At 53.2% G+C, this 20,185-nt stretch overlaps 7 protein-coding genes across 7 annotated transcripts; 3 read left to right on the plus strand and 4 right to left on the minus strand.

The window, feature by feature from the left end:
- Positions 1-1,552: 1,552 nt before the first annotated feature.
- On the minus strand, positions 1,553-3,244 carry BDW70DRAFT_144468 (cytochrome P450; the record flags this gene model as incomplete). The annotated part of the gene is made up of 3 exons (XM_073738254.1): positions 3,171-3,244; positions 2,493-3,104; positions 1,553-2,447 (listed from the first exon to the last, which is right to left on the minus strand). The coding sequence occupies exons 1-3, from the start codon at positions 3,231-3,233 to the stop codon at positions 1,554-1,556; spliced, it is 1,569 nt and encodes a 522-aa protein (XP_073591531.1). The 5' UTR covers positions 3,234-3,244.
- Positions 3,245-5,650: 2,406 nt separating this feature from the next.
- fphA (putative sensor histidine kinase/response regulator) lies at positions 5,651-10,040 on the plus strand. Its single transcript, XM_073738255.1, has 2 exons — positions 5,651-9,554; positions 9,610-10,040. Exons 1-2 carry the CDS (start codon positions 6,006-6,008, stop codon positions 9,901-9,903), a joined length of 3,843 nt encoding a protein of 1,280 aa, XP_073591532.1. The 5' UTR covers positions 5,651-6,005; the 3' UTR covers positions 9,904-10,040.
- A 20-nt stretch (positions 10,041-10,060) lies between these two features.
- On the minus strand, positions 10,061-10,795 carry BDW70DRAFT_172152 (DUF4863 family protein; the record flags this gene model as incomplete). Its single annotated transcript, XM_073743427.1, has 2 exons — positions 10,061-10,605; positions 10,722-10,795. The coding sequence occupies 2 exons, from the start codon at positions 10,793-10,795 to the stop codon at positions 10,137-10,139; spliced, it is 543 nt and encodes a 180-aa protein (XP_073591533.1). The 3' UTR covers positions 10,061-10,136.
- Positions 10,796-11,462: 667 nt separating this feature from the next.
- Positions 11,463-13,409, plus strand: BDW70DRAFT_153956 (major facilitator superfamily domain-containing protein; the record flags this gene model as incomplete). Its single annotated transcript, XM_073739743.1, has 8 exons — positions 11,463-11,730; positions 11,788-11,903; positions 11,957-12,023; positions 12,098-12,237; positions 12,313-12,604; positions 12,667-12,957; positions 13,023-13,136; positions 13,186-13,409. The coding sequence occupies 8 exons, from the start codon at positions 11,463-11,465 to the stop codon at positions 13,407-13,409; spliced, it is 1,512 nt and encodes a 503-aa protein (XP_073591534.1).
- A 124-nt stretch (positions 13,410-13,533) lies between these two features.
- Positions 13,534-15,529, minus strand: BDW70DRAFT_153957 (GMC family oxidoreductase; the record flags this gene model as incomplete). Its single annotated transcript, XM_073739744.1, has 3 exons — positions 13,534-13,937; positions 14,019-15,014; positions 15,076-15,529. 3 exons carry the CDS (start codon positions 15,527-15,529, stop codon positions 13,534-13,536), a joined length of 1,854 nt encoding a protein of 617 aa, XP_073591535.1.
- A 1,358-nt stretch (positions 15,530-16,887) lies between these two features.
- On the plus strand, positions 16,888-17,896 carry BDW70DRAFT_172155 (dihydrodipicolinate synthase family protein; the record flags this gene model as incomplete). Its single annotated transcript, XM_073743428.1, has 1 exon — positions 16,888-17,896. One exon carries the CDS (start codon positions 16,888-16,890, stop codon positions 17,782-17,784), a length of 897 nt encoding a protein of 298 aa, XP_073591536.1. The 3' UTR covers positions 17,785-17,896.
- BDW70DRAFT_172157 (Zn(II)2Cys6 transcription factor) lies at positions 17,747-20,181 on the minus strand (the record flags this gene model as incomplete). Its single annotated transcript, XM_073743429.1, has 3 exons — positions 17,747-18,899; positions 18,952-19,883; positions 19,956-20,181. The coding sequence occupies 3 exons, from the start codon at positions 20,179-20,181 to the stop codon at positions 17,883-17,885; spliced, it is 2,175 nt and encodes a 724-aa protein (XP_073591537.1). The 3' UTR covers positions 17,747-17,882.
- Positions 20,182-20,185: the final 4 nt, after the last annotated feature.

Genomic DNA, 20,185 nt, shown 5'->3' on the forward strand with positions numbered 1-20,185 from the left:
GGATACTTTCAGAATGACCTGGCTGAGGCGGTTGATCAGGCCTTTCAGGATACATTGGCGCAGTTCTACTAGCACGATTTGCTTACTTTAGTGTGTGAGCCGTCAATGAGAAATATGGGAAGATGACATTGAATTCTCTTTTCATTTCTGTCTAGTCTGCAACTATCATCTACAATCCAATACTCATGCAAGTCCCAAAATCCCTTTTCAAGCCCACGTAAGCAGCTGTTTGGCTGTGTCTGAGGCAATAGGCTGAGGCTTGGGGTCAGAATCTTCAGCTCTTGGGGCCGGACGCTTCGGAGAGACAGATGCAGGCATTGCCCCATTTCGCGCTCGGAATCGAGGAAGAATATCTCTTGTCTTCCCCTCAGTCTCCGTCCGCGAGCTTGTCAGCTGGTCCTGCCAGAAATTTAGAATCGGTCGGCACTTGAAGCCTGCAGCCGCAGTGATGACCTCGTAAGCACTGAACGGGACTCTGTCTGCAAGTGAATACTGAACAGCCTCGAGACTTGACTCTAAGATGCGATTCCACTCAACTAAGATATTCTTCATTTCTAGCTAGAGGCAAAGCCCGCTTAAAGGATACTTTGGTCGAGCTAACATATGGGAGCGTGAGCTTTTGGGCCCTTCTGATCTATTAGTATCTCATCATGGAACCCCATAATTATCATCACCGCCAGTCTTCTCGATCCCCTCCACCTCTTCGCCATTTCTGGCCGCAAAAGCTCTCCCGGCTTCCGCTTCCGGATATGGCGTCCCAGGGGCGTCCCAGGGGCGTACCGGTCGTGAGCATACGGGAAAGGGTGGACAACCTGCACGACCTTTCTCCGGCCAGGCTTCCATAATGAGACGCCACAGGTAATACCTACGCGCCCTCATGCCTCGCGCCAATGACATTGATCAATTTCCTGCGGAAGCTCGACTGGCTCCTGAGGCTTTTTTCTTTTCCCCGTATTCACGACATTCCGGCCGGGTTCACTAGCCAAAGAGCCGGTAGAATGTGGACCTGGAGCCGCGCTGCTGGTCCCATTTGGCCTTGCTAATGCTCGGAACAGACAGGCCAGTTTGTTTCGGCCATTAACTTGGCAGCTAGCTTCTGCTTCCTCAGCTCGCTCGCACTAGGCGCCGGTGCTAGTACCGCTTTTAGTAGCATCGTCACTAGGTAGGCAATACGCCGGGGACATCTGATGCAGACGTAGCTGCGACTGAATTACGCTTGTTGGTCAATGTGACTAAAGCTTAAGGGCAGCAAGTCTTTGATGGTGGTTAAGGTTGTTTTGAGTTTTGAGCATGCTCGGCCTTGGACGAAATACTAGGATCTCAGTGCCAATCACATACATGTGCCTTAGATTGACCGAGTGATGATAATCCTGTGGTTACACCTTTATTAAGTTTGACGAGTAGCAAAGTTGGCATGCATGACAGTCGTCAAAGGCTGGCGCGGCTTCATATATATTAGGGTTAGGAAAACAACCGAAGATTCGCTGAAAAATTGCATTCATCATATACAACATATGAACATAAGTAACAATATCAAGCCTGCCTTCTTTATATCAGGCCTGCTTTCTTCTTACAATCACATTAGGCCCAGTCTTGGAAACAACAAAATGATCTACCATTTTGAAATGCCCATTCTCATCCTCCCCGGTAGCGTCTGCCAGTTCAAAGTCGAACAGGTACATAAGCCTGGCTAGGGTGACTCGCATCTCCATCAACGCCATGCTCTTCCCAATACACCCGCGAGGGCCGATGCTGAATGGGCAGAACGCTTTCCTAGCCAATTCCACCTCCTCTCGGGTCACGGTCCAGGCTGCATCAGCGGTCTTGCAGGTAGAGCCTTCGATCCAGCGGTCGGGCAAGTAGCTCAGCGGCTCACGGTAATAGTCCGGACGTCTGTGGATGCAGTACGGAGGAGTACCACAGCCAGTCCCTTCTGGGAGGACGAGGCCATTCACGGTGACAACCGGGTCCGATGCTTCGCGTGGAATGGATCCTGGGACTGCGGGTGCGAGACGCATAGCCTCGTCAATGCAGGCCTTCAAGTATGTCAGCTGATTGAGCTCAGATCCGGTCACGATCTCCTCCACGTCGCTAAAATGAGACCGGACTTCATTCTTCAGTTTCTCTAAAGCGTGCGGGTTCCGGACCAGGTAGAAGATGGCAGCAGAGAGACTAGTGGAGGTGGTATCACTGCCGGCAATCATCAGAACGTTCGCTTCACCCCAGAGTTCCTGAGTAGCGAGACCTTTTCCGGTCTCGGGATCGCGGGCATTAAGCAGGTAGTAGAAGAAATCCTTCTTTGCGTCTTGCCCCAGCGAAGTCCTCTCCCTGGCCCGGATGTTGGCTTCCTGGCGAGACTCCATGATGAAGTTCCATCGGTCCTTCGTCAAACGGCGGATGAAAATTTGATCGAGATGCCACCGGTGCAGAGGCATCCAAAGACCGCACTGGTTTTGTTAGTGATACTCCGTCAAAGGGAGGGCAGAACATACGACATAGTGCCTATACGCAGCACGATCTACCAGATGAATCATCTTTCTTTTCGCCCCGTCGATAAGCATATCAAAACTCTTTCCAAAGCACAGCTCACCCATAACATCATACGTCAAGTATCCGAACCAGTTGGCCATGTTAAAAGTAGCTCCATCCTTGTCCCCCGACTGCGAACTGGGCCGCTCTCGACCTAGAATCGAGCACAGTTGACGAACATGAAGGAGCATAACATCCTCCATCCCCTTGAGTGCAGTGTCCGAGAACGCCTGGCTCAGCACTCGCCGCTTCCTGCCATGGACAACTTTATCAATGGCATTGTGCGTGTTGTAGACGCCCGGGATAGCCAGGAAGCCGTTGTAGAAGTCCGCCTTGCGGAACTTGTTTCCATGACCGTAGATCTTGTGGAGACCTTCCACATTGTTAATGGAGACGAAGTTCGGGGCCAGACGGACATGGTCGCCGTAGCGCTGGTGCAGCTCGTAGATCCATAGATGTCGGTCACCTTTCAGGCCGTGGTAGAGCTGGACGAGAGGCGTGACCGAGGCGAGAAACGGTCCAGGGACCCTCGATAGCGGGTGGATAAATTTGTAATATGCGATCCAAACGAAAGACTGTATGTTCGACTCAGCGGCATATTCCTCGAGTTGTCATGGGGTAGTATAAACTGGAGTATATACCAAGATGATGCCAGCAGCCAGCAGCGCAGCTGGCCAGGATCTAGGTAATAGTAACTGCAACATGATTATCGTACTGTTTCAGTCACAAACCGATCTCAAAGGTACTCTTTTCCCCTCCTTCCTCTGGTCAGCATTGGAGGAGAGCGATTAAGTACTTCGAGACAGGGCAGGCGCGGCTACTCTCGGCATACTCGAATACGTCAGAGCTCGGCTACCGGCGGACGGTCACCATTTGTCAGTATTAACCACAAACAGGCATTTCTGATTCGCTCTATTAATCGAGCAGTACTCACCGCGGTTATCCCCTCTTCATAGTGCGGATATTTTCGACGGGGATTGCGGGGATGCGGTTTCGAGGTAGGGTGGTGGTGCATGTACCTATACGGATAGCCAATATCGGCTCGAGAAACCCGCCAGTGCGGCTGAGCGCGGAGGATATAGATAGCCGAGTAGCGGACTCACATATTTATTTGTCTGCTAAATTTAGAGCTAGTCTTATTGCGAGCTTTGCTGATACATTACGATCCATTCAAGGTCGGCTTCTCCGATACTTATCAGCAGGTAGCTTTGAGGACATACACCAGTTAGTACTGACTCCTATTCCCTGGTCTAAGACGAGGGTTTTCGAGTCAATTTGGGTCCACCAGTCAGCCAAGTCCACGAAGGTCACGCAGCGTGGCAGCTCAAGCACCCTTGGTTGTTGTTGCAGCAATGTATATCTAATCAACCAGGAAACCCAGAATTAGCTCGACTCCCACCGAGGAATGTTAAACAAGTATATATCTCGGGTAGTAAGAGCCGCTCAGAAGCCTTGAGGTACACATACACACCGGCCTTAAGCAATACCGGTGCTTCGTTTCGGCGAGTGAAAGGTAGGGTTCATCAGGGATTGTGTAACCAGAGTCATGCCTCATATCATCGGTCTTACCTCGTACATTTCACGTTTCTCAATATATCGGCCTCGACTTCCTCCTGGGCCAGAGTGGTGTTGGGGAAAATGTTGGAAGCGAATTTAGGTGCCTTAGGGCTGGAATACGGGAGATATATATCTTTTGATGCGACAGCCGCGTGAAACAATCACAATGCCAGGTCAAGCCGACTCATTGATGTCGGGCACCTTAAAGGGGCAAGCGCGACAGCTTGACATACTGCATGGTGTCATCTTATAGAAATAAGTGCATTATCATTCGAGTAATATTAAAGCCAGACTGCAAGTACCCATAATCAATGACTCATATTCGACAACGCAAGCCGAAGGCGCAATACTCCGGCTGGAATTTCTACGCTTCAACAGCACTTATCGTAATACTGCGGCGGTATGACCAATTTTAGGGCCTGGCGTGCGATGTTTATCTTCTCTTAGGGGCACACTTCTCGTCACTATCACGTGACTATTGTGGATGTCAATCGGAGGCCTCTCCTTACTAAACAATAGACTGGCTCTTAAGTACAGCTGCCGGGGCTGAAGAATTCAGCCGCATCGTGCAAGAATCATCCTTCTTCAAGGATATATAACCGAACTGGGCCCGCCGGAGCGCTTGATAGTGCGACAGTCCACACATCTACCTGGATAAAGCGTACGGCCCCTCCCCCAATCTATAGGTAGTCAAAACGGGCATCTGCCCTCGAAGACCTGGCCAGGGTAGCGCCGGATGCTTCTTCCGCTCATTTCCAACATATATTGTCCATAGTTGCTGCATCAAACCTGTATCTAGCTAGTTTTAGGGAGTTCTGTTTAGACAGCACGTCCAGATGCCCCCTGGGAGGCCGCAGATCACGTGGGCCCCGTAATCCGCCGAGTGACGTTAAACAATAAAATCAAATCAAATCATCACGTAACTACGTTAAGGGTCGCGAAGTCTGCTCTCCGTCTCTCTCCAGCGTCCGCCCAATGATATCTTGGTGGTTTCAATTTCCTATCACGTGTCAATTGGCCCCGTGTCCCCAGTCGTTTTGGCAAGCCGGCCCGTGCTCTCCATGCTCTCCATAGTGGCAGAGTACTACTCCGCAGTAACAACGTAAAATACTGCCACTGTGAGCCCTGACCATGCCAGCCCAGCCAGCCAAGTCGTGGTACCTTTTAAGCGAGGAATCGCCAAACCCGCGTACTCTGAAAACTGCGTTGAATCATGTGATCTGAAAGTCCTGCCAGGCTTACTAATTTAATGAGCATTCTTTAGAGTACCAGGAATGACGTTGACAGTCTCGAAGTCTCGACTCTGAATAAGGCTGCGAGCGATGATTCTCGACTCTTGACTCCAGACATAGACTGTCCCAAGCTCCATATCCTCGGTATCTCGATTTTCGATGCACGAATCCGAGGGATTGATTTCTGGATCGCGATCAAGCTGGATCGGCTGTCTCCATCTTGGAGTTTGCTGACAGCCATTGTCGGTGGGCCGGCGGTGCCTTGGAACCGCCTTCAGCAGGCTCGCTGATTGGTAAGCTGGGTCTAGCGGTCCCGTGACTGCCTCGTTCAAGGCAGTTGGCAGGTCGAGCCAGCGCCCCTCTGTGTCTCCGTTCACTACCTACGTACTACTCACGGCTAGCACGACTGCCTGGACTCTCTGTCGCCTTAGGAGCCCAGAAATGCCAACTCATCTCTCTGCTGAATTCCTTCGATCTCGCCTATACCCTGTGCGGCTTGATTTGGTTGAAATTTGTTACTCCCGCCCGCCACGAGCCCCGCAGTGACCCTTGAGCTCGCCCGCGCCCGCACTTTGGCCTTGCTCCTTCCTCCCTTCACACCTCTCCGGGATTTGATGCCGCTGCCCTCAGATCGTGGAACCTAATGCACCATCTTGTTTGAGCGCCCCTTGCTCTTCCTTGTCGAGCATGTCCGAGCACCCCTCTCGTTCCCTCTCCCCGGGGAAGGGATCCGCCGGGGAGACACCCGGCCGCGATCCCTCAACACCATCAACAGACGCGGGCGCTGGCTACACTGCCCCCCAGGAGGCACCATCCTTCGGTGCCTATGACCGGGTCTATCCCATTCGATCGCTAGTTTCGCTTGAACCTCCCACGACCTCCGAACCGTCTTCCAACAAATCGAAGAGTCCGCTCTCTCCAACCAGCGGCGCCCGTCAGTTTTCAATCATCGACGATCACACATGGACCCGTCTGCGGTCGGATAGCAGGGCAAACTCGACGGACTACAGCGGTGGGACGGGGTTGACATCGGAGAGCTCAGAGGCGCCATCTTCGCAGCGCATGTCGGACTCATCGTCCGCGAGGCCGCCCTCCAACACTATAGGGCCACGGAGGGGTGATGGCAACACAGTATTCACTCCCTCCTCGGAGGATTCGCACTCTCAGGCGCAGGAACCGTACGAGCTCATGACCACTCGATTCCGACATGTGGTGACCGACGACGGTCATGCCGTGATCACTGGGAGAACTGTTGACTCTTTCAAAGCCTGCGAAGACGAGCCGATTCATATACCCGGCGCCATTCAAAGTTTCGGTGCTCTGGTAGCTGTACGGGAAGAGCCGGGCGAGCAGATGGTGGTTCGCATTGTCAGCGAGAATTCCCAGGACATCCTAGGCTACTCTCCGAACGATCTCTTTTCCCTTCCGACCTTATGCGATATCTTCCCAGAAGGTCAGGCCGATAGTTTTCTCGACCACGTCGACTTCGTGAAGGAGGAAGGTTACGATCCCTCGGTGGATGGCCCGGAGGTGTTTATACTCACAGTAAATCAGCCAAATGGCAGTTCGACCCGTGTCTGGTGCGCTATACACACTAGTCCTGCACTCAACGGCCTGGTCATTTGCGAGTTTGAGTTGGAGGACGATCATGCCAATCCCCTGACAGCCTCGGGCCATATTTCGCCTGCCGTTCCCACGAACACCCTCGATGTGGTTCCGACAATTGAGCAGATGGCGGGGAGTACGATCACTATAAATCAGCCACTCCGTGTCCTGCGTCGCGCGCGTCGCCGGAAAGGTGAAGCAGCCGCAATGGAGGTCTTTAGCATCGTCACTCAGATTCAAGAGCAGCTGGCCCGTGCCGACAACATGGAGGCGTTGTTGGATACAACTTCTGGAATAGTGAAGGAGCTCACTGGCTTCCACCGCATCCTGGTATACCAATTCGATTCGGAATTCAACGGCAAAGTTGTTTCGGAATTAGTCGACCCGACGATGAGCATAGATCTGTTCAAGGGCTTGCATTTTCCGGCCGCCGACATTCCTAAACAAGCGCGAGATCTGTATCGAATAAACAAGGTCCGTCTACTTTACGACCGGGACCATGTCACGGCACGGCTGGTCTGTCGAGCTCTTGAGGATCTCGAAACACCCTTGGACATGACGCACGCCTATCTCCGTGCTATGTCGCCTATCCACATCAAATACCTTGCTAACATGCAAGTTCGATCATCCATGTCTATCAGTATTAACAATATGAACGATCTTTGGGGCCTTATTTCCTGCCATTCGTATGGACCCAGAGGGATGCGAGTGTCATTTCCCATTCGGAAGATGTGTCGTCTGATCGGTGACACCGTCTCTCGAAACATCGAACGCTTATCTTACGCTTCTCGCCTGCAGGCTCGCAAGCTTATCAACACAGTTCCAACCGACGAAAACCCCTCCGGATACATTGTTGCCTCATCAACCGATTTGCTTCGTCTGGTAGATGCTGACTACGGCGCGCTGTGCATCCGCGGCGAGGTAAAAATTTTGGCAAAGTCGCACCAGTCTCAGGAGATGTTGGCCTTGCTAGAGTACCTGAAGGCCCGGAAATACAACTCGGTGCTGACGTCAAACCATATCGTCAAGGATTTCCAGGACCTCAATTATCCTCCCGGGTTCAAGGACATTTCAGGTTTGCTTTATGTGCCCCTCTCGACCGACGGTTTGGACTTCATTGTTTTCTTCCGTCGCGGTCAATTGACCGAAGTCAAATGGGGCGGCAATCCTAACGAGGCCAAGTTTTCCGAAGGCCACCTCCAGCCCCGAAAGAGCTTCCAGACATGGCGGGAAACTGTCCTGGACCGGTGCCGCGATTGGACTGAGTCTGAGGTCGACACAGCTGCCGTGCTCTGCCTGGTGTATGGCAAGTTCATCAAAGTCTGGCGGCAGCAGGAAGCCGCTTTGGAGAGCTCCAGCCTTACCAAACTGCTCCTGGCAAATTCTGCGCACGAAGTACGCACACCTTTGAATGCAATTGTCAACTATCTTGAAATCGCGCTTGAAGGTGCACTGGACGGCGAGACTAGGGACCACCTGAGCAAGTCCTACTCTGCATCCAAGTCCCTGATCTATGTCATCAACGACCTTCTTGACCTCACCAACGTCGAGAAGGGACAGAGCCTCATCAAGGATGAGTCCTTTGATTTGCTCACCACTTTCAGCGAAGCGACGGCCATGTTTGAAAGTGAAGCCAAACGCAAAGGCTTGAACTACAAGGTATTGTCACAACCGGGAATTCCCCAAACCGTGATTGGAGATCAGCGGCGTGTCCGGCAGTCGATCAGCAACCTCATCTCCAACGCGGTTCAAAACACCTCATCCGGTGGAGTGACTGTCGAGGTGTGGCACGCTCCTGGGGAGGGCGATAGCGACAAGACGACGGTTAAGATCGCGGTCCTTGATACAGGCCGCGGTATCTCATCAAGCACGCTTGAGCTATTGTTCCGTGAGCTGGAGCAGGTCTCGGGAGACGACGACTCGCATTATTATGGCGGGAGCGAAGAAGGGGAGGATTCCTCTTCAGAGGCTAAGGCTAGCAAGGATAAGACTGTTTTGGGCCTGGGGCTGGCATTGGTGGCTCGAATTGTGCGCAATATGCACGGGCAACTCACTGTGCGATCTGAAGAAGGGAAGGGTAGTCGGTTCCAGATTTCGCTACAGTTTCCTATCCCAGAGGGCTCGGATACCAAGAGTCCAACCGCGGAACATCGTCCTGTCGCCACTGGGGACTCCGCGGCCCCGTTCTCGACCGGGGATGATGTGATCCTTGTTGACAGCACCACTGGTTCGAAACGAAATAGCCAAGGCAGCCTAACCCGCCCAGACGTCCCTCGAAAATCTCAACCGGAGGATACAACCCTCGCTGATGGCGCTGGTGAACAAGCATCAGGTGGAAACGAATCTCAGAGTCGACCCAAAGAGACCGAAGAATCGACAGCATCTACTTCTCATCAGCAATCCGAAACGGCACGCCCAAAGCCGTCAGGCCCCAGCTCTGAGCCAAATGCGCCTAAACGCCAGCCCCTCCGGGTTCTGGTAGCCGAGGACGACCCGATCAACGCGAAGATTATCGAGAAACGACTCGGAAAACTCGGCCACACCGTCCGACACACGCTAAATGGGGAGGAGTGTGCGAATGCATACTCAGCGGAGGCGACGCAATGGGATGTTGTGTTGATGGACATTCAGGTAGGTGGTCAATGCCTTCGGTGCTTTTTATGTAATTTTTGCTTACGGTGGACAGATGCCGATTCTCGATGGCCTTGAGTCGACCAAACGTATCCGCCAGTATGAGAGTCAGAGTGAAATCGCGAATCTTCACATTCCCATTTTTGCCGTCTCTGCTTCATTGCTTGAAAAGGACATTCACATGTACATGGATATAGGCTTCGATGGGTGGATTATGAAGCCTCTTAATTTTGATCGGTTGAATACGCTGCTCGCTGGGATTCACGAGGAACGGGCGCGGAATGGCGCTGTCTATCAGCCGGGACAGTGGGAAAAGGGGGGATGGTTCATGCCCTACACGCATTCGTGAACTGGTTTGTTATGATTTTTTCGATTGTTTTGGCATGAATTTACGCGGACACGATAAAATGGCTGGTGCCTGGCGCAACTGTCCTTGCTTTCGATTCTTTATGATACCACCTGGATGTACATAAGTCGGCGGGCTACTGGAAATTCTAATATCATGGTTGTCTTAGTCACGATTCCTTCCTTTTTTGGCATTGTCCATCTGTTGTTGCTGATCCCCCGTCTCTGTATATATGACTACGCATACTGCGGCTGCGCCATCTCGGGACTCGCCTTATACGAGATCCTCCCGGCCGGCAAGAAGAACAGCGCCACGAGTGCGCCTCCTCTCACTTCGGGATAGTGGTGCGTCCCTGCCGCCGGCGAGGTCCACCCGGCCGCCTGCCACCCATTCATCCCCTTCAGCTCAGCGGTGCGATCGACCTGCACCACGCAATTGATCTCCCCATACGGATGCAGATGATACTGCCCCCGATACTCGTCCTGACTCTGCATGTAGACGGTCGTAATACTGAAATAGTGTGTACGCTCGCTGGGATCGCAGAGTCGGCTGCGCCTGTATATGGGGCCGTCTAGCTCGTCGGTGGCGACCCAGCCTTCGTTGTTGCGAAGACCGCTCAGAATGAGCGAGCAGAAGGAGTCGTAGTATTTATTCCCGGGGCCGTAGTGTTCATTTAGATATTGCTCGAGGGCGCGACCGGGAGTTCTACAATAGAGCAAGGTATTAGCATTAGCAGGCTGTACGGGTGTACGGGTGCCCAAGGTATACGGGATGTAGCGGGATGAGGTAAAGACAGGGGAAGAGACAGGAGATGCACAGACAGATCGGCGACCTCGGCGAAGAACTCCTCCGCCAACGATATGAGCTGCTCAGCATTTGGGTGGAGCGTTGCCATCTTGGTCTATTTGACTTTGGTGTCGCTGAGGTTGACGGTAGTTAAGTGATATTGATTATTAAGGGTGGTAGAAACGTCTAAAAGAACCACACCACCTGTCCAGAATGCGGAGACGGGAAGGAACTGGATAGAGCACTTCTAGTCCCTGTTCAAGTGACTGGTGAATCACTGGGCCCACTATGAAGCAACGTCTCGCCTGCTGTTTGAGGTCTAAGCCCGTCTACAAGCCATATGGCGATGATGTGCTGGTCTTTAATGCCTCGGCCTGGAATATCGGCTACAGAATCCTCTACCACCGGACATGGTCCGATGTTGACAAATCCAAATCCAACTCTATCAGGCCGTTATTCTGTTGGTCCAAGTGCAGCGGGACGTGGACGTGGCCACGAATAGAGGTCTCGAAAGTGTGGCACAAACTTTGCATGCTTCTCAGTGGATCTGGGTAGCATCCAACCGGCCAATAAGCCCAATCATACCCTATGGAGCGCGCAAGCTTCCCCTCGCCGGCATTCTGGTGGCGTTGCGGGGTATCATTCCGCTATCTGGGGAAGGGTCTGAAGTCTTCTAGGGCCAAAAAAATGCGGGGTTGGGGGTCTTCTCTTTAAGAATGCCAACGCTAGCCTCCTGAGCGTAATTCCAGCTACAAAACCATTCTCACAAGCTACCCATGGCTATTCCCGACGCAGACCTAGAATACGAAAAGCCTAGCGTGATTGCGCTTGAGGGCAATGACCATGGCGGGCTCACGTCTCTCGATCACGAGTTCCCGCCAGACATGCAAAAGCGCGTCTTGCGCAAGATGGACCTGCGGCTCATTCCCATGCTCGCTCTGCTTTACCTTCTTGCCTTCTTAGACCGCGGGAATATCGGCAATGCGAAGATTGAGGGGATGCTGGATGATCTCCATATGTCGGGATCCGAATATAATTGGTGCTGTGGGTGCAACTGTTGGATGCCGCCAAATGACCTGGGCTGATAGTTTGGTCATGCAGTGACGGTGTTCTTTTTTACTTATGTTGCCTTTGAACTGCCGAGCAACCTGTTGCTGAAGAAGTTAAGGCCGTCGAGGCTCTTGCCGCTGCTCATGGTGGCGTGGGGCATTGTCATGGTAGGGTTCAGTGACTATTCGAATCGGGACGGGAGTGCTTAAACGTTCATTAGACATTAATGGGAATTGTACAAGATTACCATGGATTGTTGATTTCCCGGCTGTTCCTCGGTGTTGCTGGTACGCAAGCCCTATCCCATTCGACGCAGACGTCTTCAGCGCCGCTAATACATTGATTTGCTTGCTTGCTGTAGAAGCCGGCCTCTACCCTGGAATCGCCTACTACATAACCCTCTGGTACCCGCGACACCTTGCCCAGTACCGTCAGGCTATGTTCTTCAGCGCCGCCAGTGTCGCCGGAGCGTTCTCGGGAATTCTAGCTTGGGCAATAGCCGTACGTTCCCTCCCTCCCTCCCCTTCCCCCTCCGTTTGACGATTGGAATGCGCTTACGACGTGTGGCATTCCTAGAAAATGGACGGCGTGGGCAACTACGCCGGATGGCGGTGGATCTTCATCCTCGAGGGGATCCTGACGGTCCTCGTTGGCGTCATCGCACCGTTTGCCATGTACGATTTCCCGGAGACAGCGACATTCTTGACCGAGGAGGAACGAAAATATGTCATCTATGCGCTGCGGACACAGACTCCTGGACAGGATACCGTAAGAGCAGGTGGAGACGTAGTCGAAGAACAGGCGAAGTTCCGCCCGAGATACGTCCTTGATGCTTTGACCGATTGGCAGATCTACGTCGGTCTATTCAGTACGTCCCCTTCCCTTATAATCCGTTTCCTCTCCCTCTGCCACTGCTAAAGCGGACTGCAGTGTACTGGGGTATCACCTGCCCTCTCTACGGAATCTCCTTCTTTCTCCCCTCCATCATCCGCGACCTGGGTTATACCTCCTCCACAGCGCAGCTGCTCACCGTGCCCATCTATATTACCGCCGCAGCCGTCGCCGTCGCCGGTGCGTGGTTATCGGATCGGTATAAGAAGCGCTCGCCGTTTATACTGTTCTTCATGAGTCTGATCGCCATTGGGTTTGTGATTGTCCTTGCCTCCTCGGACCGCGGCGTGCCGGGCGTTGTGTATTTTGGGGTCTTTGTTGCGGTGGTTGGTAAGTGCTTACCTCCCCTCTATCGCGCTTATTGTGAGCTTCGACTGATGTCTGCTTGGTACTAGGAATCTACCCAGCCTTTCCTGGAAACGTCACATGGATCAGCGTCAATTTGGCAGGCGACTACAAGCGCGCTGCCGGGATGGCCATACATATCGGACTGGGAAATCTGGCTGGAGGCACGTTCCAACAATCCTATTCTAGTTTATTACCGACTAATGAGTGCAGCAATGGCTTCAAACTTCTATCGTGCACAAGATGCACCAAAGTACACCCTCGGACACGCTCTCGAGCTCGGCTTCTGTGTTGTGGGATTACTCGCCGTGCTTATTCTGCGCTTCTCGTACAAACGGATCAATAAGAAGAGAGAGGCGATGGATCTATCGCAATGGGATAGCTATGAAATGGCGAAGATGGGAGATCGGTCGCCGATGTTTAGGTATATGCTGTGATGCTGATGTCAGGGGCGAGTTTTCATAACTATATATACCGGAGGATTATATATCTGATCAAGAGCACTAGACACAGGATATAGAGCAGTCAGAGCCACAATTTAAAGCCACCAGAAGCCGCAAACTAGAGCAGCCCGTGATCCTCCTTCACCAAATCCGCCCCCTTCTCCGCAACCGCATAAACACTACTCATTATATTACCAGACACATTATTGGGAAATACGCTCGCATCTACGACGCGAAGGCCCTCTACTCCTTTAACTCGCAACCTAGAGTCCAGCGCATCACCCATCGCGACCGAGCCGCAGATATGGTACTCACCGATCACGGTGTCGTGGACGGCACGCTTCGCCTGTTCGGGGTCTTGCAGGTCAAGCGACGATTCGGGTAAGACGCGGCGGGAGACTGAGGACGCAAAAGGCGCAGCGTGTCCAACTCTGTCTACCCAGCTAAGGAACGCGGCCAGGAGCGAGACGTCTGCGGAGTGGCTGATGTAGTTTGGTTGGATAGTGGGCGGGACCGAGGGGTCTGCAATTGTAAGGTTCGGCAGCAAATCTGGGACAAGGGAGCCAGGCGGCTGTGAGAAAAGGAAATATGGGATGGACATACCGTTGCTATTAATATGGATAGACCCCCGTGAGACCGGATACTGTAGACACGGCGCGGCCGAGACACAAACCGGCTCTCCTACTGGCGGCGGCGCAAACAGGCCACGCTGGTGCTCAATACCATTCGCATGGATACTACATGGAAGGAAGACAACCTGCAAGTTTGCCGAAGTCTCACTTTCTAGATGGGCGATGACCTGCTGCAGCTGCGTTTCATGGAAGGCACTACTCGGCTTGATATCACGGATACTCTGCACGATCTCGGCGAGCTCGGCGTCTGAGAGGATACTCTTGACGGGGATGAAACCCTGTGTGCTCTCGATTGAGCTCAACGGGCCTGTGCGGGATTCTGCGTACTGACGCAGTGCTGCAGCTGCGGCTTCAGGGACCTGGCCCAGTGTGTCGCTGGTCACCACACCGGGTTGCATCTGCCAGCTTATCAGGCTGACACTATGGTCCTGTACATTGGCACCGACAGCGCTGTTCTCAACCTGGCACTGAACGCCGGCGGCAGCGAGAACGTCTGGGTCGCCAATGCCGGATAGCTCGAGGATCTGAGGGGACTGGATGGTCCCGCCAGAGACGATGACCTCGCGACTTGCGGAGACGGTGTACTGCTGACCTCGGAACGCTATACTGACGCCGGTAGCCCTGGTGCCGTCGAGAATGACTTTGTTGACACGCGCCTCGCAAAGAAGTTTGAGGTTTGGCCGCGACCTGTTCGCTTCGTAGTACTCGATCCCGGCGTAGCTCCGTTTCCCGCGGTTCGGACCTGTACGGGCGACAGCACCTAGAGTATGGTAGAAGCCAATATGGTCTCCGCTCCAAGCGTCAATGGGCATGTTTGGCAGGTTCGCCGTCTCGGCGCAAGCCTTGACAAAGTCGGTTTCGATGGGCAGATTTGACTCGTTGAAGCTCGTTCGGATGGGACCGGTCGTACCGTGGTGCTCGGGGGCGATGGGAGATGCTGCCGACTTGTATTCTGGATTGACCGGTTCTAGGGTCTAAGATGGGGAGTGTTAGGGATATCTTATAGGCTGGATTTGAAAAACTTTTACGAGCCTGATGTTTGCGCATATACGCCTTCATGTTTGCAGCTGACCATCCCTCGTCACCGACAAGCGCGGCCCAGTCATCGTAGTCCTGCAGCGATCCCCGCACATACATCAAGTAATTAATTGCACTGGAGCCGCCGAGGACTTTTCCGCGCGGCATATGATGGACCTTGCCGTTGTTCGCTGCCTGCGGCGCGGTAAAAAGGCACCAGTCGTACTCTGGGTCCTCAAACATCTGCATGAACGTCGCGGGCGTCTCGATGAGCGGGTCGCCGATGCGGTATTTCCCTGCCTCTACAATCCCAACATTGACATCTGGGATCTCGCTCAGACGGGCGGCGATGGCCAGCCCAGCTGTTCCGCCGCCGCAGACGATGAAGTCGAAGGGGGTGGTGGTGAACTCCTCGATCGAGGCGACGGGCGAGTCGCCGTTCTCGTGGACTAGGGACTGGGTCATTGTTGAAAGAGAAATCAGCTAGCTAGTAGTAGTAGTAGCTAGGAAGAACAGTGGTAGTGATAAGAATAGTAGTAGTAGTAGTAGTAGTAGTAGTAGTAGTAGTAGTAGTAGTAGTGAGAATGATGATGAACGGTTTACAACGGATGCGATTCGCCTTTTGTACCTCAGCCCTGGGCCCGGTATCAGATGCGAAACCGAGCAACTTCCCGCAAAAGAAAGGATCATTGGCGCTCTGAGCCTTACGTTTTTAACTAAGATATTGGCTATCCTAGTGCGGGGAATGATCGTCATCAGTACCACCCGCGGCTCCTCGAGGCCACTAGCAGATGTGAGATTGTAGGACAAAAATGTCCGTGTGGTGGGCTCCTGATAGGTTCACAGAACGCCTAAAGCTGATCCCTGCCTCGAAATCGCCGACAGATTCGTTCACTTGCCCGCTCTGCATGATTGACAAGTCTTGCGCAACCTGTTGAGATATTGCATACCTACCGTCGGTGGATATGAGACGCCTAACATGGTGCAACCGCACGAATCGGGATGGGAACTAAAGACCATCCCTAGCCAGCTGTGGATGAGAGTGGCACGGAAGTTTTCTATTTGACTTTGGCCTTCAGAGGAACAGCTGAAAACAGTGATATTTCGGGTTACATACCTGATTGTCCGGGATTGAGTCGATGCTTACCATTGCCGTCTAGGTATTCAAAGCCCCCTGGCACACTTCGCCAACAAGTGCTCAGCTACTGCAGTCAGGTACTAGAGTCAACTAATGAGTCAGTGAATGTATTTTTGTATCCAGGCGAGAGTTCTCTGGAGGGACTTGGCGGGACAACTTTATACCAGTGTATGTTGGCAGGACGCATTTTGGATCACCAGCTGCAAGACATTAAGCAATGGGCGAGTCTAGAAAGACTCTGATATTGAATAGAATGTAAGAATTCCGAACCATAGAGATAGTTATAGGTCTCGATGAAAGTTGAGGCTGAATAAGACTTTAACGAAGAGGTGGTGAAAAGGGCAACCCCATCATGCCCACCTTAAAAGCTGTCTAGCTTATAGCCAGACAGGAACTGAGTAATCAAATAAAGCCCATAGTGGTCTCTCATATTTAGCTAGATAAAACCAGAAAAAGGCAAGTGGTTCCTATGTATTTCTGTAGGGAGCCAGCCACCAGGGTAGGAAGGCGTTTCCGTCGAGCCCTAGCTTATATCTACCTAGGTATACCAGACGATTAATTTACCCTATCCTATCTATCCTGTTATTCTATCATCAAGACCAAGACTCTACCTTCCTGTCTCTACGACTGATCGCGATCCATCCATTGCTCTCATCTGCATTGATCTATCTTCCCATATATGACAATGTCCGACCTCAATCTAAACGGCATCCTTGTCGCCCTCGTCACCCCCTTCACTGACGACAAAACCGCCATCGATGAAGCCAGACTACAATTACATATCAAGCACATGCTCGACGCCGGGATCCACGGCCTCGTCCCCGGCGGCTCCACCGGCGAATTCACGACCCTCTCGCTCTCCGAGCGCAAGCAGCTCACCGAACTCTGCGTCCGGTTCGCTGGCGGCCGCGTCCCTGTGGTCGCAGGGACAGGCGCAACCTCGACTTCCGAAGCAGTCGAGCTCGCCGTGCACGCGAAAGAGGTCGGCGCGGCGGCGGTGATGGTAGTGCCGCCGTTCTATGACCCCGTTAACCTGCAGCAACTCACTGAGTTGCTTGCCGAGATTCATGAGAAGAGCACTCTGCCTATAATGTACTATAATATCCCCTCCGCGTCGGGGCTTAAGTTGTCGCCCTCTGAGATTGCCGGTCTGAGTAGGGTCGGGGTCAGGTGGCTCAAAGATACGTCTGGTGATGCGCCGGCATTCACAGAGCTGGTCTTTGGACTCTCTGACCAGATCACTGCGCTGAACGGCTGGGATACACTTACATTCTATGGGCTCGCCGCTGGTTGTCCGGGTGGCGTGTGGGGTGCTGCGAATATCATCCCGGAGCTGGCGGTGGAATTGTACGAGGCAGTTTGTATAAAGAAGGATCTGGATAAAGGGAGGGAGCTTTGGAGCAAGGCATGGCCAATCTGCAAGTTTCTCGAGTCGCACAACTATGCCGCCGCAGTAAAGACAGGTGTTGAGCTGACGGGGCAGGCGACTGGGGGCCTCCGCAAACCGTTTGCGCTGCTGGGTCCAGAGTTGCAGGAGGAGTTGAAGAGGTTGCTAAAGAATGCTGGCGTAGCTACGATCTAATTGCATATGGTAGATGGCTGCATAAAATGAATACATAATGAAGGAAAACCACTGTTCGTTACACATCCCACCATGACGACGTTTGAATCAGGAATACATCAGCAAAATAGAGGCCATATTTCCCGCTCCCGTATAAACGTCGTCCACGTTGGCATAGGCTCGCCGCGATTCCTCTCTAGATGCCCGTCCTGCTTATGCCACAGGTCGACCATGATATCTCTCGCGGCGCTGAAACCGGCAGGGCCGCAATTTGAGATGGCATTGTCAAGCCATGCCAGAATCGCCTCTCGCCGCTGAGATGAGAGGGCTTCGCAACCTGCAATAAACGCCGGCCATGCAGCTCCAGGTCCAGTGCGATGTTCAGGCGGCAAGGCAGCTGTAAAGTCAGTCAATGAGGAGATAACGCTGTCGACGTGGGCGGCCATGATGGCAGGATGTACCCGGCGTATACGACGGTAGAAGAAGATGACCAGCGCTGCGTTGAGGGCTCGGAGCATATGGTCGTGCGGTCTGGAGGGGTCTCTTACAAGAGAGAGATCGCACGAGCATATCAGATTTTCCAGCCTGACGCTGCGCCGATGGAGGGTCTCCCATGCATCGAGGCTTGTATTCCCACAGGACTGCTGGGCAATGCGGAACGTTTCCATGACGTTCGCCAACCGTGTCGTTTGAGAAAGTAAACTCAACCAAGTCTCAGGGATACCGTAGACCTGCTTGTATAGGGTATTTGAGAAACTGCGTGAGTCCTGTAGATGGATATCGTGTAGCCCGGTTTGTTCATCTTTTGGTTCGTTGATGTTCAGATCACTGTCTGCGTCGTGGGCTTCCAGACGCAGGAAATCATCCAGTCGTGGGTTGAGCTCTGGGGAACTGTCTACAATTGCATCTACTCGTGGCCGTTGGAAGTTTGAGTTCAATGCTTCGATAAAAGTGCTGGATGGATTGTAGTCGTGCAGAACATACGTGCTCTCTCCGACCAGGCGCAGCCAGGTGTAAATGTGATGTAAGAGCCGTGACTTCTGCGAGATCCGGTGCTTGAGCAGGCCACGCATGCGCAGGATGTATTCTGCATTGACCATGAAGCTCCTCGCATGCTGGTGCTGCTTTGAAATGACCTGCCATCGGTTAGCGGAGCATCTGACTAAGTTGAGGGAGGTGTCCACCCACTGTGTATTGGATCAAGCAGCAGATTGCCATCAGTTGATCCTTATATTTGGCCCGTTTGGGCTCGCGCGTTTCCAGCTTCAGCGATTTCTGCATGTGGTCTCTGGCTTGCTCGAACATCTGACCGGACGCCTGCTGCCAGTGTGCGGAGCCGGTTGAGCCGTGTGATATTGAGAGATGAACTGCCGAGCATGCCAGGAGGGCATAGAGATTTGCTAGCCGTGCATGGCTGATGCTCTGGGAGCCGAGAATGGTGAGGTCGTTGTATGTCGCCATTGCGGCTGAGAGATTAAGTATCCGCCACGGCGACTTGTCACCAAGAGGCATGATCATCATCTGCGGCACTACATTCTCATTAAAGTGCTTGAACAGATACGGGGCATCTGCCAGGGCGGCCGCATCAAGAAAGGTAGAGGCCATCTCCATAGCGCTACTTGGAGGTGTCGGGATGGCCATGCTCCTGGGTTCCGCCCCCCCGCCCACATTCATGTCCACCGCAAACGACTCGGAGATGGGATCGGCCAGATACGTATCCAAGTCGAGCATGGATGGCTGGAAGAAGCCTGGCTGCTCAGGGCTCAGGCCGAGGATATCTGACCAATGCAAAAAGTCATCGATGTACGAGGGGGAGTCGTTGGTAAGAGTCGGCAATTCCTGTATCTCCTGCTCTGCGGCAGAGGCCGTCTGCGGCGGGCTATGAGGAGCTTCTCCGCTTGGCTCTAGCTGTTTTGTCGTCTTTTTCTGGCTGTCCTGCATGTTTTTTCGCGGCTCGGTCGAGCCGAAATCAAGCACGCCAAACGGGCCGATGACGATATCACCGCCGGGGGGATGCTCAGCATCGCGTGTTTTGAGATCAATCTCGGCCAAGGAGGCGCTGATAGAGCCAGAGACTAGGTTTGATCCTAGCGAGGTGCTCATCGACTGCCGCAATTGTTCTGCAGATGGATATGTCAGCGGGGGATAGACTATTTGGAGGTATAAATTGCAGAGAAAGGCAGGGAACTGACCCGTATAGAGATGACGGCGAGTTCCCTGCTGGTCCCCGACCTTGCTGTCGCCATCGCCGTCGTCGCTACCGTCGCGCATCCACCGGACCTCGTTGGTGAAGCCTTCACAGGGCACCCCGAGGGTACGACAGGTGCGGCAGGCCGGGCGTTTCTGGTCGCACTTGACATGACGGCGACGGCAGGTCCGACAGGCGCCCAGGGTGTGGGATCTGCGGGGGCGGGGCATTCTG

The sequence above is a fragment of the Aspergillus foveolatus genome (assembly GCF_047715535.1).
Source record: "Aspergillus foveolatus strain CBS 279.81 unplaced genomic scaffold BDW70scaffold_97, whole genome shotgun sequence".
Classification (NCBI taxonomy): Eukaryota; Fungi; Ascomycota; class Eurotiomycetes; order Eurotiales; family Aspergillaceae; genus Aspergillus; species Aspergillus foveolatus.

What these genes read in the sequence shown, in the direction of transcription:
- fphA (XM_073738255.1), top strand. Translation starts at nt 6,006, where the DNA reads ATGTCCGAGCACCCCTCTCGTTCCCTCTCCCCGGGGAAGGGATCCGCC. An exon ending in TTGTGTTGATGGACATTCAG is followed by an intron (nt 9,555 to 9,609) that starts GTAGGTGGTCAA and finishes TACGGTGGACAG; the next exon opens with ATGCCGATTCTCGATGGCCT.